This window comes from Lissotriton vulgaris, chromosome 6 (genome assembly GCF_964263255.1).
Source record: "Lissotriton vulgaris chromosome 6, aLisVul1.2, whole genome shotgun sequence".
Lineage (NCBI taxonomy): Eukaryota > Metazoa > Chordata > Amphibia > Caudata > Salamandridae > Lissotriton > Lissotriton vulgaris.
Window position 1 is genome coordinate 967,906,165 of NC_141694.1, and position 18,739 is coordinate 967,924,903.

General features: G+C 42.1%; 1 protein-coding gene across 7 annotated transcripts in view; it reads right to left on the reverse strand.

The window, feature by feature from the left end:
- LAMA2 (laminin subunit alpha 2) overlaps positions 1–18,739 on the reverse strand; it is a 3,858,378-nt gene that overhangs the window by 2,058,879 nt on the left and 1,780,760 nt on the right. For 5 of the 7 annotated variants that reach the window (XM_086927002.1, XM_086927000.1, XM_086926999.1 and 2 more), the window contains exons 16-17: positions 3,050–3,106; positions 2,838–2,951 (exon numbers count right to left, since the gene is read on the reverse strand). In XM_086927002.1, coding sequence (XP_086783128.1) covers positions 2,838–2,951; positions 3,050–3,106 — 171 coding nt within the window. The remainder of the gene's footprint in view (positions 1–2,837; positions 2,952–3,049; positions 3,107–18,739) is intronic. The other 2 variants (XM_086927001.1, XM_086926997.1) reach the window with 1 other exon arrangement.

Consider the following 18,739-nt stretch of genomic DNA (forward strand, 5'->3'; position numbering starts at 1 on the left):
ATGTGGTAAGAGACACTTAATAAAGTATACTGAAAGTAGCAGTGCTATGCAATACAAACTGCGAAAATTAGAAGCTTTGCTAGAATTTAGAAATATTCGGCTCCATTTATACAGACTTGAAGTAAGATGGGAATAAGTGTATGGGGGCTGAGATAAGATCAGATTTAGCTGCCCCTTGCAACAGGTTATTAAACATTGACACTGTGGCTTGGTTTTTAATACAGATTATTAGATGGGATGTTTATGCATCTGCTATTTTGCACATGGCACTTTGGAACTGCATATCTGACACTTTAGAAAATGAAATTTTGCACTTGACTCTGAAATTCTATATCTGGCATCTTTGAACTTGAATAAGTGGAATTGTTGGCATTGCTAATTTTACACTAGTTCTTGATTTATTATAATCATAATGCTGGATTTGACCTGACTGTCATTCTGAAGCAAATGTGCACATTTCTCTGCTTGCACTTGCTACTCTGAAATCTGTATTGATGGCATTATGGATAATGTTTTAGGGTGTCCATGTATTAAGAGGTATTGCAGTTTTTTTTATTTTTTGTGAACGATCTTTTTTGGCGTATGGTTTTTTGTTGAAGTCAAAACCTTGTAAGAAACAGAAATAAAGATTTTTTTAAAGGGAAATCCGAAGTTTGCTTAAGCAAAGCAAAGCAAAGCAAAGCAATAAAGTAAAGTGAATCAATTGCCCTGACACGGTGGGACTTTTCATAATATGCGGCATATCAGTTGTCTGTTTTCCCCGTCTGAAACCTCCATAGCTCACCTTGGCAGCAGGAAAATCAAGTGATAGTCGCATTGTCCTTAACAGGACGACATTTCTGGAAGTAAATGACTATGATTGCCTCCTCCTATGCAAGTAGTAGTGAATGATGTACTTTAGATCCAGGCCATTATCAAAATACTAGTCAATATTTTGTACCTTTTGTATGTACATTGTCGCATGAAAGTCAATATTTTCTATGTATAGTGTCTCATTACTTAAGTGTTTTCATTCTATGATGACTATGTGACTGAATATCAACAAAAGTGACAAGAATAAAAATCACATGTACACATGAATGTTTCAGGACCTGTAAAACAAACAATATTAGAGTTTATGAAGGTCAAACTCTTTAATGATGAAGATGTAATAGCCCTCTGCACTAGCTCAGACAGCTTCATGTACACTGTTTTGAGGGATGGTCAAAGGTTCTCGTAAGTGACAAAATAAATGGCAAAAATGCCCTTACCATAATAAAATCTGCTATAACATCTAGAGTGCACAACATAGCTAAATGTTTTTCATTTAAAATTATTAAGAGAAATAGAATCTATTTTTTTAATTATTCTCTGTTTGTCTTTCAATCAGTGGCCTAATATTAGGCCCCGGAGCCCCGCGCGGTACAGGGAGGTCCCTGAGCTCCAGGCCACCCCTCCTACGGCACTGTGCACGGGTGGCCGCTGCCTGGTCTGACAGCTCCTGACTGGGTCTGGAGCATGGAGGGCCCCTCCCCATGTGCTTTGCAACGGGGGCACTCAAGTTTCAAAATGCCACTGCTTTCAATATTCAGTCCAAATATTTAAACAATATGGGATGTGACATTTTGGTCGGGTGGGTTTGCTTTATTTGGCGACAATAATGGTGTTCCTTACATATTTGTACATCTCTTTTTTATTTGTTTAGATGTATTTAGCAAAATACACCTTGCTGTTATCTGTTGTCTTGTGGGAAAATGTTATGTGAGGGCATACCTCTCATTTATATGTCATGCGAGATAGTAGTTGTACCTTGGCTCAAAGAGAAAATGTTTCTCACAAGAAATATTCTGCTTGAACTTGTCTCCCTTGGTAAAACCCATGTGGAATTGTGTACTGTGAAATTTTGTGAATTTTTCTAGATTTATGGCAAATAAAGGGCCAGATTTACCAAGAAGGTATGCAAGTTACAGCCCTGTGTGAAAGAGAGAGCATGACACCCCACTATCTACTAAGTTGTGGCACTGTTCTCCTCTCGCCCTGAGATGGCGCACTTTTGGCAGCCAGGTGCCAACACAGACATCCTGTGCCATAGTGCAAGAGGGTCTACATTTTCTAAAGAATAGAGTTAGTACTTGAAGGTGTCCCTTAGTGTACACAACATATGCTTTAAGGCCTTTGCCCCTTTGTATGTGTGCTGTACACTCAGCATGAAAAAGCAGGAAAAATGAGGAGCCATTAAAACATTTCTCCTCCCTGCACCTGCCTTGAGGAGGTGCAGAATTTTGACAAAACTTCTGTCTACAATTCTTTGCAGGTAGGATTTTGTGACAAAAGCCACGTGTGGTTGCATGAGAACACCCATGTACCACCCATTGACATCCTCTTGACACAAAGTAATATAAGGCAGGGCTTTGTGCAACCTTAACATTACTTTGGGATACTGTCCACTCTAAATGCAGATTTGTTTTGGAAAGTAAATCCCACCTTAACACTTTATGTTGGGTTTGTGCTTCAAAAAGTAACACAAACCCAATCCAGAGCGACAGTAAATCTACGATTATATCTGCATATTTTGTTTGATTTGACCCCAATAACACAAAAAAGCCCTTGCCTTCCTGTGACACCAAGGACCATATTATTTACATTGCATCTATCCAATTTTGCTTCAACACTTGTAGATTGCATCAATGACAGCTAATTTTACAATGACATTTACAGTGTCTACCAACATACGTGCAAAACAAGAAATTGCATTGGAAGTCCTCTGTAAAAACATTTTTTTTCTCTGCTCAGTCCAAATGAGTGTTGCTCATGTTCATGGATTTCTACAGGTCAGAGTATGGTTTCATTCCACTTACCTTACAAACTCCTGTGTGGTCATCACAAGTGTCAGCATGGCCATAGCACAGGCATGGTTCACAGATCCCACCAATGAGTGTGCCATTTACCCTCCTATGTTTTGGCCAACATGACTGCAAGAAAAATAGCCTGAGTCAGCAATAATGTCACAATAATGATAAAACTCAGCATGCAGAAAACCTTCAAACCGGTACTGCTGCATGGCACTAACCTTAGTTTTATTAGATTGTGGTATGAGCGCAGAAGGGTGAATAGCTTCAACTTTCTTCTGAAGTTAAGAAATAAAAGAAGAGAAAGAATTGAAGGGACAGTCAAGAGGAACAGCATGAAAAATAGAAGGAAACACATACAAGGATAGAAAGAAAATAAGCCTTGGACGTCCAGTAAATTATCCCATGCACAAAGTTGACCATTTCCAGGTAGTACTTTGGGAAGCACCTGAGTAACCCATGACACATTAGTGATACATCTTATTTGTTCTCCTTCTGTCGGTAGGGGGGGGGGAGTGGTGCGTTATATTTAAAAGTTTTGCTTTTAATAACATATTTATGAGTAGATTCAGAATATAGAGCCCTGTGTACCATGACCTATCAAGTTTTTTCCTCAGGTGCTTTCTGAAATATGTTTACCTTCCCATCTTAGTAGCAGCTGTAGATAATTACCAAGAATGCAGTTCAATGTTCTGTGCGTTGAAATAGAACACGTCTAACCGTGAAGCAAACACTGAGAAGAACCTGGTCGTTTATGACATTTCTTCCAAATGAGGATCAACATTTTAAACCCAGAGCCACTCCCACCAGTCAAAAATACACTGCTTACACCATTGCCACGTCAGCCTAAATATCAGTACCATCTGCTAGAGACTGAATTTGACGTAATCCTGGTTTTGGGAGCAGCTTCACAGTGAAGCAGATGTGAGTGTGCATTGCTGCAAGGGTATTGAGATAGTTGTGGAGACATTAATCATACTTTTCTTTTAGGTTCTATGTTACCATGGCCGGACTGGGAACAGCAACCAAACAAACCCCAGGTAACAAAACCGCCCGCCACGGGTACAAAACCAGCCCCCACCCAGCCACAGCCCGTGGAGGGAGTTTCTGTAGGGCGGAGAGGCGGGACGAGGGAGGGGCATGGTGGGGGTTTCTAAAAACCGGAGTATGGATAATTGAAGGTAAGTAAACAATTTAATAAATAAAACGAATTTCGTAGCGTGCCCTGCATCGCAAAATGTGATGCAGGGTGCGCTACGAAATGAGTTTTATTTATTAAATTGTTTACTTGCCTTTAATTATCCATACTCCGGTTTTTAGCAACCCCCACCCCGCCTCTCCGCCCCACCGAAACTCCCTCCACGGGCCATGGCTGCCCCCACCCATCCGGCCCACCGGGGAAACGACCCGTGCCCACATCGCCAAGTTCGGCCCTGAATGTTACAATATTGAGGTAAATGATATTGACCTGCAAATGTATCAAACCCACAATATCAACTGCCACCGTATCGACAAGATGTGCACAAACATGGAAAGGCATCACTTTACTATTCCTAACACCATATATAATAACAGTGACAATATGTTTGTTGTAGCCGGTTTGTGGATTTGACATAAGTGCATGTTGATATTAAATCTTTAATATTTTGGTAAAACACATCCCATAATTCCATTCCCATAGACCAACTTTTTTACTAGCCTGCATAAATGATCAATTATCAGAGTGCCATCTCTGGAAACCATAGACTCTTTTTGTGACCTGAATATTGACTAGATGAGATTGTCTTTTATTGGTTGTGATATGGCTCATCCACCGAGCAACCATACATCCACCTAGCCTGTCAGTCAGATGGTCAAATAATCTTTAATGTGGTTAGTATTTCATAACCATAAACAGTAACATAAAATAAAACATACAAATGAGCATAGTAAGAGAAAAATAAAAAATTAGATCAAGTACTCTCCGCGTACATGCCAAGAGCGGTTTTCCTAATCCTCATAGCACTATTTACAAAACTTAAAACAGGAAGCAAATGGGTAAAGTTTGCAAAGATTGTAAGTATAATAGAGCAATCCACACTGTTTAACACTTAATACACATTGTTTTAAAAACACGCTCTAGGCAAATTATAACACTTACAGAAAAAATCAAAATGTAAAGTGCTTTGTGCAGAAACTCTTTCACATCGGCACACTTTACTTTCTTTAAGCCATTGTCATAAAGTAGGATATGGCACCATAAAATGTGCTACTCCTAATCGAAAATGGGTTATTTTAAAACTTCGGTGACCATTTAAATTGTGTACAATAAAACTAAGGGGCATATTATCGTGGGGGTTTATCTCCGCTTTATTGGCTTTAAAAGCCAAGAAAGCGGTTATAAAATTATCTCCCTATTACCTAGCTGTCGCTAACACCAGTTAGCGACAGCTAGTAGGAGATAGCGACCATCTTGGGCCCCGCTTTGCATGTCAGTGATATTTATCACTAATGACATGCAAAGTGGGCGTGCCAAGATGTTAGCGGCTGGAAACAGTCGCTAACAACGCTATCTCCTATTACCAACTTTTGGAGATATTTGCGCTAAGCGCGAATATCTCCAAAAGCTAACACCTGCCCCATAGCAGTTCTTAGCCATGTTATCCAATGGTAGGTGGATAACATGGCTAAGAGCATTAGCTCGGTAATGCATGAATATCGCTGACTTTTCAGCAATATTCATGCATTTCGGCCGATTTTTATCGCTTAGGAGATAAACCTTGATATTAGCAAGGTTCCTAAGCGATAAAAATCGCCGCAGCTCGGCGATAAAAATATTGCCGCTAAACCAACATAGCGATAATTATCTCTAGATGTTGGTAATATGCCCCCAAATGTCTTGTCCTGAAGGGATTAGATCGTGGATGGTGACTGAGTTCTTATCCTTTCACATTGTTTACTAGCCACACTTTCCAACTGTGACTCAAGCAGCAACCACAATTCTTCTCAAGTTAACCTGTGCTTAACCCTCTGATAGCTTGGCGCAAGAGCAGTCAAGCTTAGCTTGTAAACAATGTGTAAAGTATTTATGCATCACACATGCAGTAACAAAGTGAAAACACAACTCAAGATGAATCTTACTTCAATTTAATAAATGGAGTAAAATATAATAAATTATTCCACACCAAAATGACAAGTTGAGGTAAAAATAATGCCTAAAAACACAAAGCGCCAACTGTGGTTATCTGGTCACTCCAGACTGGGTCAAAGTAAAAAGTTCAGGCCAACCACGATGCAGCACAGGCAGGATATAGGGACCAAGTTGTCCTTCTGAAAAAGTATCTTAATAGGATGTGTCGCACAGCAGCTAAAGGAGCTGCAGTGCTGTGAAGCGAGGTCTTGCTTTGAGGAAACATCATGCAGTGGAGCTGTGAGGCTGCGGTAGGAGGTCCTGCTTCGAGATGCATCACGCAGCGAGGGCTCCACTTTTATGGTAGAATTCAGGTGCCTTGAGTACAGCTGCTGTACACATCGCCTCCTTGAGGGTGTCAAAGGCTTTCTGACAGCCTCTGTCCATATCAGCTTTTTTGTCTGCTTCTTGAAAGTCAGCTCAGTTAAGGGGGCAACAATGGTACCATACCCCTTAGGAAACCTCTTGTAACATCCAGAAGTGACACTGAGAAAGGCACTCATCTCAGTTCGGGTTTTGGGGGATTGCCATGATAGTCTCAATTATTGTCTGGAGGGGCTGCACTTTGTCCCTGCCTACCATGTTGCTGAGATATACTATAGTTCCCTGACCTATCTGGCATTTACCTGCTTTGATAGTCTGTACCTCCTTTAACCCCTTCCACGCTGATGACGAGCTGGGCTCGTCATGGCGTAGCCTCCTCGCACGCTGATGACGAGCCCAGCTCGTCAAGTAAAGTGCGTTTTCGCAAAACCCAGCGTGCAAGCGGAATTCCGCTAGCGCGCATGGTGATAATAAGGTAGCCCAATGTTATCATATAGGACAAGAGGGTCTCGCAGCAGTGAAAAATAAATTTAGGATTTTTTCACTACCATGACATGTAAAACATAAATAAGCATGTTTAACATTTTAGATGTACTGCATCCTGCCCTATGGGCTTTTTAGGGCCTACCCTATGGATTATTATATGCATTAAAAATGGAGATTTAGGCCAGGCAAAAGTTTTATGTTGCCCAGTCAAAATGGTAGTTTAAAACTGCGCACCCATGGTGCAGTGGTAAGTCTAAGACGTTTAAAAAGCTACTTAAGTGGGTAGCACAATGAGTGCTCCAGGTCTACTAGTAGCATTTAAATTACAGGCCTTGGACACATGTAGCACCACTTTACTAGGTACTTGTAAATAAATTAAATGTGCTATTTGGGTGTAAGCCTGTTTCACCATGTTTAAAGGTGAGAGCACAAGCACTTGGCACTGGGTACCTCGGGTAAAGTTTGCAGAATTTTAAAGCCAACAAAAAAGAATCCAGCAAAAATAGGACGAGTAAGGTGAAAAGTGTAAGGTTAGGTAAGACCAATCAAAGGCTGACAGTTCTAACAGTTAGGTTCTCAACTCTCTTTTTAACAAGTCAATGACTTGGTCTCTAGGTATTTCGGGTAGAATGGGTTCCACATCTTTGCAGCAATTCCACTGACTGATTTACCCAACATTTTCTGTTTCTTGAAGAAAGCCATTTTCAGCAGTCTGGAATCTGTGCTTTCGGGGAGGTTGCTGGGCCCTAGATGGTATGAGTTGTTTGGCTAGTTAAATGGGGTACCCATGTGGAATGCTTTGTGGACAATACAGCCCAGCTTGTAATTACTTTTTGCTTTGACAGATCGCAATTGAAGAGAGGTAAGTACAGGTATGAAGTGTTCCAACCATTTGCGCTAGCTTGATTGCAGCATTGAAGACCGCTTCAAAGGAATGAGGCTTGTCTTAAGAATCCTGAAGAGTAATAGCACTTCATAATTTAGTCTGGAGAGAACTAGGTTTTAGAATTCTGCTTTAAAGCAGTATTCCAGGATGTAAGGCTTGCTACCTTACGGGTGGGTAGTTGGTGATTGGCACTTTTTGCTTGTGCATTGAGGTGGACTTGCTATTGAGCTTTTTGTCCGTGGAAATGCATATAGATTTAATGTAGCCAAATGAGCTAGGATTTACAGACTAGGTAGTTACCATGATTGAATCGGATTCGAATTTTGAAGAGGTGAGATAGGCAGTAATTCTGTATTCTTTATGATCAGTTTAAGATGTTGTCATGTCATCCAGAAGTGAATGACTGCTAAGATGGAGGTTATGGGTGTGATCTCTTCAGGGAAGGATATTTTGAGGCATAGCTTGTTGTAATCGGTGTAGAGATGACGGAGAATATTGAGGTGATTGAATATAAAGCCATGGGTTTCTATGCAGATGTTGTAAAGTGTGGGGGAAAGTATGAAGCCCTCAGGAATGTCCTGTTTTACAATGGACACTAGCAGACTATCCCGACGTTGTCCGGGTATGAATTGCTGCCGGCCAGTAGTATATTGTTTTGTAGGATTTCGTTTTGATAGCATTTCTTATCTGTGACAGGCCTGCGAAACACTCCGATTCACAGTGCACTGCTGATGAACTTAAGAGTGCACGTTCAGTAGTGTGTGAACTCGAGTTTCCCTACTTTATTTTTCCTTGCAATATTATATAGCGCAAACTCGACAACATGGCATGAGCACAATTTACATTACAGAAGAACACATTCATTTGTGGTAGGCACGGGGAGACAAAGCGATTTGCCTGGAATCACAGGATGTTAAGCTGATGCCGAGATTCGAACGTAGCTCCCCAGCTCTAAAGTTCACAATTCTAGAACTTGTGGCGGAAGGTGTGTCTAAAAGTGTATGTCGGTACTGGCCATCAATGAGAGAGACCTGTGCATTTTTCAAATGGGTGGTGAAAAAATATGAGTATGTTGCTGGAGATGTGGGCCGCCGTGCCACCAATGTACTTACCGGGGGAGGGTAAACACCCATTATTCCGCAACTTTCTTTCCGCATACCATCACTTCGCATACTTTCATTACGAAAGTACCATGACTCCGTAATGCCATTATAACGCATGGCATTACATTTTATATGCTTTTACCACGCATACATTTACAACGAAATTCGTTGTAAATGCATGAATGGTAAAAGCATGTTTTTTTTAATGGGGTTATGGGGTACAGGGGTAGTTTTAGGGCTTAGGGATAGGTATGGGTACAGGGGTATTTTTAGGGTTCCGGGCTAGGTTTGATTTTTGGGGTACAGGGGTATTTTAAGGGTTCAGGGCTAGGTTTGGATTTTGGGGTACAGGGGTATTTTTAGGGTTCAGGGGTAGGTTTGGGTTTTGGGGTACAGGGGTATTTCAAGGGTTCAGGACTAGGTTTGGGTTTTGAGGTACAGGGGTATTTTAGGGTTCAGGGATAGGTTTGGGTTTTGGGGTACAGGGGTATTTTTAGGGTTCAGGGCTAGGTTTGGGTTTTGGGATACAGGGGTATTTTTAGGGTTCAGGGGTAGGTTTGGGTTTTGAGGTACAGGGGTATTTATAGGGTTCAGGGCTAGGTTTGGGTTTTGGGGTACAGGGGTATTTTTAGGGTTTAGGGATAGGTTTGGGTTTTGGGGTACAGGGTATATTTATAGGGTTAAGATGGGTTAGTGTTTAAGGGTGTTGGGGTATTTTAAGGAGTAAAGGTGGGTTATGATTATAGGGTGCAGGGGTATTTAAAGGGAGCAGGGTGGGATTCGTTTTTAGGGTGTAAAGGGTAAAACAATAAAATAATAAACAAAAATAAGATAAATAATGCAACTTAAAAGAATAAATGTTTTAATTAAAATAAAAAAATGTATATATATATATATATATATATATATATATATATATATATATCACATCCACTCTGCTGCTTGAGCGACCCTCGACCAGCCAACGTAGATGCCGTCGGTAGTAGCAGCCGCTACCTCAATGTCCATAGGTACTGGATCCCACCAATTAGAAGGAAACAGAGACGGCACACCAGGAAGTCTTGCACAAACCCTTTATTGTGCACTCGTTAACGAGTGCACAATAAAGGGTTTGTGCAAGACTTCCTGGTGTGCCGTCTCTGTTTCCTTCTAATTGGTGGGATCCAGTACCTATGGATATATATATATATATATATATATATATATATATATATATATATATATATATATATATATATATATATATATATATATATATATATATATATATTAGCTACTGGCGGTCGCCAGTAGGTAGTTATAGTTAGGATTATTTTGTATAGGGAATTTGCAACATTCTATTGGGAATAACTTTGGCGCCGGTTGAGGAATCTGCATGAAATGATGGTGACTGAGTTCTTATCCTTTCACATTGTTTACTAGCCTGCATGAAATTTTCCTCAAATTTGCCTCGCGACGCTCCACTCCTTCACTGAAAGTTTGGGGGGGATGAGTCAAGCGGGGGCCGAGATAAAAGGGGGGTCCCAAAACGTGTTTTCCCCATGTTAAATTCCATAGGTTTCACACCAGTTATAGTTAGGAATTAGTATTTAAAAAACCTATTAAATTCACTGAAAAAACCATAGGTTTCACACCAGTTATAGTTAGCTGGAAATTTTACTGACATAAAACCATTGAAATTCCCACGTTATAGTTAGTTGGACTCACTATAACTTGCGCGCCTGCAATGCACTGCTGATGACGTCACATATTACATCACTCATGACATGGTCAGTGACATCACTCAGGACATCACTGATGACACCATCCTTGTGACAGACTGACAGACCTCCTTTCAGTGTAATGTAACCCTTGAAACACATATTCAAAAATAGAAACTAACATTTTCAAAAAAATGGAGATACCCATACCAGTTACAACAACCAATTCATTAATTCCACCATCTATATACACATCCTCTCATTCAGCAACAGTTCTATATAGTCATTCATACATATACTCACTCATCATATGTAGTGATACACATATACATCCTGTTACACACCGACAGTCATCCAAAAGTTACTCACACACATACTCACACATGCAAATAAACTATTGAACATCCATTTATTTGCATATACAGCTATACACACACTTGCACATTACTTCTAAGGAAACTTACACATACTTACTCTCTTAAACAATCACTTATAGAAACACATACTTATTTAAACAGGAACTCTTTCAATCTCCCACTCTCACATATACTCACTTTTATACATCAATACTCACATATACTAGATTAAAACATATGTAGTTACTCATAAAGACACTAGTGAGGCCGGCATTCACTCACTAACACACACATATACACACTCATCCACCCATACAGTCCTGCACATACGCTGTCTTAAAAACACATACAAACAGTGAGTCAGTCACCAACCCATGCAGCCACTTATACACAAAGTGAAACACTGATACATATATTTAAATATTTAAAAATTACTCGATAATATATGTATTCACTAAGATACACTTTATAAGCCAGTTAACCAATCAATATTTTATTAAAAATAAACATCCATTTACACACTTATTTAAACATTTATTCGTCCATCGACCTTTACAAATACATATAATAAAACATATTGATTTTTCAGAAAGACACACATTCACTGGATGGTGTCATGAGTGATGTCATGAGTGATGTCACTGACCATGTCATGAGTGATGTAATATGTGACGTCATCAGCAGTGCATTGCAGGCGCGCAAGTTATAGTGAGTCCAACTAACTATAACGTGGGAATTTCAATGGTTTTATGTCAGTAAAATTTCCAGCTAACTATAACTGGTGTGAAACCTATGTTTTTTTCAGTGAATTTAATAGGTTTTTAAATGCTAATTCCTAACTATAACTGGTGTGAAACCTATGGTTTTTTCAGTGAATATATATATATATATATATATATATATATATATATATATATATATATATATATATATATATATATATATATATATATATTCTCGCTCCAAGGTTGTCCACCATTGGAGCTTCGAAACGCGTCGGGCAGATCCATTACGGAGCGGCATCTACAGGCGGATCCCCGTCCTCACCTACACATAAATAAAGCTGCTGCTCGCGTGCTACTCAAGAGGTGGACACGCTGGGAGCGAGAATCTATATGCGGCCATCCAGCCACAGAGTATGCACCACCCCGCTAGCCTTGGGGGTCACGGCAGTGAAGCAGCAGCCGTACATGGAATCGAGGACGGGCACTCTTGCCCGTCACTCTTCGAAGTATGTTTTAATAACGTACTTTTACAATGTATATGACTTTACCACACATGCATTTGCGTTATAATGGCATGCGTGATAAAGTCATATGCATTGTAAAAGTTTTAGAAATGATGTCTTTGCGGAGTAATAGTCCAGCGTTATAAAAATTGCGGAGTGATGGTATGCAGGATGTTGGTTTGCCGGAATATCATCACATATTTCCGGGGGAGGGATAGTCCCTTTCTTGCTATTTCCGTGGAGGCGGGCCTTGTGTCCGGATGTGCGTGGCGCGCGACCTGTGCGCAACAGAAGTGGAAAATCTCCAGTGTGCGCTTCAGGCGTCACCGGAAGTTAAGGCGAGATTACATTTCCTGCACAATGGCCCCTGTTTGCGCTCCTTCCGGCCCTTGGGAATAGCGCCATGCCTGACCTCCATACAGTAAAGCAGGTGCACGTCACTGGGAGCGCGGGGCAAGCACACCCGGAGCTGGAATGTACAGAACATGGGAAGAAAAAACAATGAAATATTGGGCACAACACTCGCTTTTTTTTCCGTAATCCCGCGCCCCGCACACGCCCACGCCCCAGCACACGCCCACAGCACACGATATGAGACATGGCATGAAGGGCGGAACGTACCATACGCCCCCAGCGTTTGTCACGCCCCCAGCACACGCCCACAGCACAATGCAGACACGCTCACAAGGGACTACTTTGCTGGCACGGTTCTTTTACCTTTTAAATGTATATGGTGGGCATCTGCATAGCCTATGTCCTTCTGCTGCATTTGCCCTTTCCAATGCTGTATTGGGTGTTGTGATTGGTGCTGTGGTTCCTGAGGAGTGATGGTATGCGGAAAGAAAGTTGCGGAATAATGGGTGTTTACCCTCCCCCGGTAAGTACATTGGTGGCACGGCGGCCCACATCTCCAGCAACATACTCATATTTTTTCACCACCCATTTGAAAAATGCACAGGTCTCTCTCATTGATGGCCAGTACCGACATACACTTTTAGACACACCTCCCACCGCAAGTTCTAGAATTCCGAACTTTAGAGCTGGGGAGCTACGTTCGAATCTCGGCATCAGCTCAAAATCCTGTGATTCCAGGCAAATCGCTTTGTCTTCCCGTGACTAACACAAATGAATGTGTTCTTCTGTAATGTAAATTGTGCTCATGCCATGTTGTCGAGTTTGCGCTATATAAATTGCAAGGAAAAATAAAGTAGGGAAACTCGAGTTCACACACTACTGAACGCGCACTCTTCAGTGCATCCGCAGTGCACTGTGAATCGGAGCGTTTCACAGGCCTGTCACAGATAAGAAATGCTATCAAAACGAAATCCTACAAAACAATATACTACTGGCCGGCAGCAATTCATACCCGGACAACGTCAGGACGGGCTGCTAGTAATTTTATAAAAGCATTTACCAATTTGCAACTCTCTAAATGGGTAGTCAAATAACCTTAATAGCAGCATGTACCTTCTACTTAGTATGTCTGTGACTCAACAAGAAATATAATTAAGCTATCAGCTTTAAAAAGGTTTTGCAAATGTAATCATTTTGTCTCCAACCATCAGCATATCAGTTTCTGTAATATACACATTTTTCTGTCAAATACAAGCTTCCAATATTCGGTTAAAACACTCAATACTTGCAAAGAATAATTTATCATCCCTTGGAGAAGAACTCGATTTTGATCTCAAAATATCAATTGTTATTGTAAGTGAATGCATATTTGGTTCCAAAGCATCAGCTTGTCATTTTCATAGAGTACTCACATGCACAACTGCCTCAAAAAGACAGCCTCTGGCTAATGTACCTCGGTATTGCTATCATTTGACACGGATCGCCACTATAATGCTGAGGAGATTCACAATATGCAACATGTTCAACATTATGGGCCTGATTATGATTTAGAACGGAATGCCACCGATGACCTATCATTGGCAGTCCATCCGATATCTGGTGCAGAGGTGCGACCACCGCACTATGATGTGCAGCAGTTGGCGGCAGCAGACGGAGGGGCTGACCAACGCTTCCGATGGGCTCAAAAAGCATGTTGGACCATTGGACGGAGCATAATACCCTTCAATAGGAGAGGTGCTTGCTCAGGCACTGTTGTAGGGATTACGATGGCCCATTTCGATTGCCTTTTCATGGCAGTTGGACTGCCGTGAGAAGGCAGCCAAAATGGGATTTTGAGGGCCCCCGTAGGCCTCTGCTATGAGAAATGGAGGGCACCTGTGGTGCACCCACAAACATCCATGCCCCATGTGCCTCGCACCACATGGTGCCTGGCACACAGTGGATGGATGTTTGAGAACATCTATTTTTTCCTTGTGGCTTGTACTGGGGTGAATGTATGACATTGTTCTGCATTCTGTCCAACAATTGTTGTTTTTGCAGTTGTCACCCCGAGTGGGGCGGGTATGCTCAGACGTGAGTACCGTGGTCTCCATGCCACTGGAATCAAGCTATCCTGGCTGATGAGGGCTGAAAGCCCAAAACCGGTCCTAGGATACTTGTTTCCAGTCCAGGGAGGACCTGACTTGACAGTTTGGGCTGGACTGTTTCCATGGGGCACAGGGTCAAGACTGATTTGCATATGGCTGGGTTCAAACTGGAATGGCATGATGAGAAAAACTAACTATGGAATTAGGCCCATATATATGTACTGGGGTGAATGTATGATATTGTTCTGCATCCTGTCCATCAATTGTTGTTTTTGCATTTTTTACCCTGAGTGGGACGGGTATGCTCAGATGTGAGTCCCGTGCTCTCCATGCCACTTGAATCAAGTTATCATGGCTGATGAGGGCTGAAAGCCTGAAACCGGTCCTAGGATGCTTGTTCTCAGTCCAGGGAGGACCTGGCTTGGCAGTTCGGTCTGGACAGTTCCCATGGGGCACAGGGTCAAGACTGACTTGCATATGGCTGGGTTCCAACTGGAATGGCATGGTGAGCAAAACAATGACAGATTTAGGCCCAGATCTCTGTACTGGGGTGAATGTATGACATCTTTCTGCATTCTGTTCATCAATTTTTGTTTTTGCATTTGTCACCCCGAGTGGGACGGGTATGCTCAGACGTGAGTCCCGTGCTCTCCTTGCCACTGGAATAAAGCTATCCTGGCTTATGAGGGCTGAAAGCCCGAAACTGGTCCTAGGATGCTTGTTTCCAGTCCAGGGAGCACCTGGCTTGGCAGTTCGGGCTGGACTGTTACCATGGGGCACAGCGTCAAGACAGATTTGCATATGGCTGGGTTCAAACTGGAATGGCATGATGAGCAAAAAACCAATGGATTTAGGCCCAGATCTCTGCACTGGGGTGAATGTATGACATTGTTCTGCATCCTGTCATCAATTGTTGTTTTTGCATTTGTCACCCCAAGTGGGATGGGTATGCTCAGACGCGAGTCCCGTGCTCTCCATGTCATTGGAATCAAGCTATCCTGGCTGATGATGGCTGAAAGCCCGAAACCGGACCTAGGATGCTTGTTTCCAGTCCAGGGAGGACTTGGCTTGGCAGTTCGGGCTGAACTGTTCCCATGGGGCACAGGGTCAAGACTGATTTGCATATGGCTGGGTTCAAACTGGAATGGCAGGGTGAGCAAAAAAACGATGGATTTAGGCCCAGATCTCTGTACTGGGGTGAATGTATGACATCTTTCTGCATTCTGTCCATCAATTGTTGTTTTTGCATTTGTCACCCCGAGTGGGACATGTATGCTCAGACGTGAGTGCTGTGCTCTCCATGCCACTGGAATCAAGCTATCCTGGCTGATGAGGGCTGAAAGCCCGAAACCAGTCCTAGTATGCTTGTTTCCAGTCCAGGGAGGACCTGGCTTGGCAATTCGGGCTGGTCTGTTCCCATGGGGCACGGGGTCAAGACTGATTTGCATATGGCTGAGTTCAAACTGGAATGGCGAACAAAAAAACGATGGATTTAGGCCCAGATCTCTGTACTGGGGTGAATGTATGACATCTTTCTGCATTCTGTCCATCAATTGTTGTTTTTGCATTTGTCACCCCGAGTGGGACATGTATGCTCAGACGTGAGTGCTGTGCTCTCCATGCCACTGGAATCAAGCTATCCTGGCTGATGAGGGCTGAAAGCCCGAAACCAGTCCTAGTATGCTTGTTTCCAGTCCAGGGAGGACCTGGCTTGGCAATTCGGGCTGGTCTGTTCCCATGGGGCACGGGGTCAAGACTGATTTGCATATGGCTGAGTTCAAACTGGAATGGCGAACAATAAAACAATGGATTTAGGCCCAGATCTCTGTACTGGGGTGAATGTATGACATTTTTCTGAATTCTGTACATCAATTGTGGTTTTTGCATTTGTCACCCCGAGTGGTACGGGTATGCTCAGACGTGAGTCCCGTGCTCTCCATGCCACTGGAATCAAGCTATCCTGGCAGTTCGGGCTGGACTGTTCCCATGGGGCACAGGGTCAAGACTGATTTGCATATGGCTGGGTTCAAACTGGAATAGCATGGTGAGCAAAAAAGGATGGCTTTAGGCCATATCTCTGTACTGGGGTGAATTTATGACATTGTTCTCCATTCTGTCCATCAATTGTTGTTTTTGCAGCCCTTTTCAGGCAGCAGAACAAGTTGCAATGAAAAAAGGTATGATTCTGACTGCCTACATGGCAGTCAAATGAAAATGTGGTCGGTGAGACCTCCGAATACTTGTCGGACGGTCCCAATCCTGCTACAATGTTGGTCGGACACTTGTCCGACCAGCATCGGAATGAGGCCGTATATATAGTATGGTCTATAATAACTAATAACCTGGATGTGAAAAAATCTCCAGTGAGGATGAGTCATTTTGCCAGGCCACCGGTGTGCCAGAACTGGACAGTGTTATAAATGTGGTGACCACAATTTAGGCTAAGAATGCCCCAAATATAGCAGGGTAGTGTTCCATTATATTAGGGGCAGCCATCTATGCAATGGGTGGCCCTGGCCAAGGATGGCCACAAAATGCCAAGACCTGACACGATTATCACAGGGCTACAATTGAAGAGGGTATGGATAACCTGTTATCAAGAACATAACAATAAGTTCAGAACTGCCATCATTATTACAGAGGAGGCAACCATTATATTAGGAATGGTAGCAATAGGGCAAAGGATGTCAATAGTATAGTATGGTATTGCCCTGAATGCCAGAAGTAGCCACCACTATCTTACACATGTCCACAGTTAGGTCAAAGAGATGCACAGTATGTTCCAAATGTAGATCAACAAAGCACAAACCCCAAATTACATGAAGCTGGTTGCCCACAACCCTATCCCAGGAAGAAACCTGCAAATATTGAGCAGCAGCCCTGCAGGTTGTCTCTGACCAGTATGGCCTACCTATTTGCTCCTGGAACATAGGGGTTCTACAGACCAAAATGAAAGACCCTGCCATCATAGAGTACCTAGGTGCATTTGAAATAATAATGATTCAGGAGATTTGGGCCCAAGCCAGTATTCCACTCATTGTATATGTAGAATTCAGAAAGCCGCTGAGAAAAGTAGCTCATTTGGAAGGGCAAAAACAGGCCTGTTCATTTACAGAGATCTGCAGAGATCACAGAACTCCATACAGACAAACCATGCCTCTTGGTCCTGTGTATGGATGGTTGGGCCAAGTACTCACATGAATCCCTGGTCCTCATAAATGTGTATGTTAACCCCAAGAGAAAGACTGCAACTGCAGACAAACTTGCCGAACATGTGCTTTAGCTAAGGAATAGTAATCCACCATACTGGCTAGTCTCTGGAGTTTTTAATCTCAATCTATTTCACTTTCCATATGAGAAGCATGTACTTGGGCCCCTACTTTTCCAAAGTATGCCACATTATAATTGAAAACATAAGACTGGAGGAAAACTAGTCAAGGCATTTGGGCTAATTGGCCTGCTTACTCTGTATGGCCACAAGCCAGGCAATACCCTTGCAGCATGGATTAGAGTAGTAGTAGTAGTAAAATCAAAGTTTATTTAGACAATAGTCTATAAACCATGCACAAGACCATGGATCCACTTAACAATAAAAGTTTACATCATAGTTCATTTTAACACTCTATACACATTTAAAACCATAAAAGCACTAAGTTGACATTCTCCATATTTTAAAATCTTAATGTCTTAAAATTTCCCAACTTCCTTAGATGTCTCTCGTTGCTTTCAAAAATTTCCCCAATGAAATTGTGATATCTAAAAACGACATTTCTGTAAGGAGAGCAACAGCCTCTGATCGTGTATTCACCTTATCTTTACAAATATTGGACGTAAAAACATTTTACGCACTGTTAAAATCAATATACAGTCCAGTAGTATATGTAAAATATCATTCTTCACACCTAGGCCACATTTACAAATACCATCAGGTTGGATCAGGGCTACTATTTTTAGAGTATCGGGCAAGTCGGTCTCCTTTTTAGACTACATGTTGGTGACCTTCCATTATACATCCTGTTTCGTGCTTTTAGAATATCTCACTGCCAGGAGAGTGATCATCTTCCGCAGGTACTCATGGTAAGAATGTCTTTGTGTAAGCACAAGGTTGCAACAGTTCTACGGGAGACACTGATACTGAATATATGAAATGCCTGAATTGTAGCTCAAGCTCGGTCATGGATCAGGCAGATGAAGCAGTGGTCATCCTTGAGAATATGG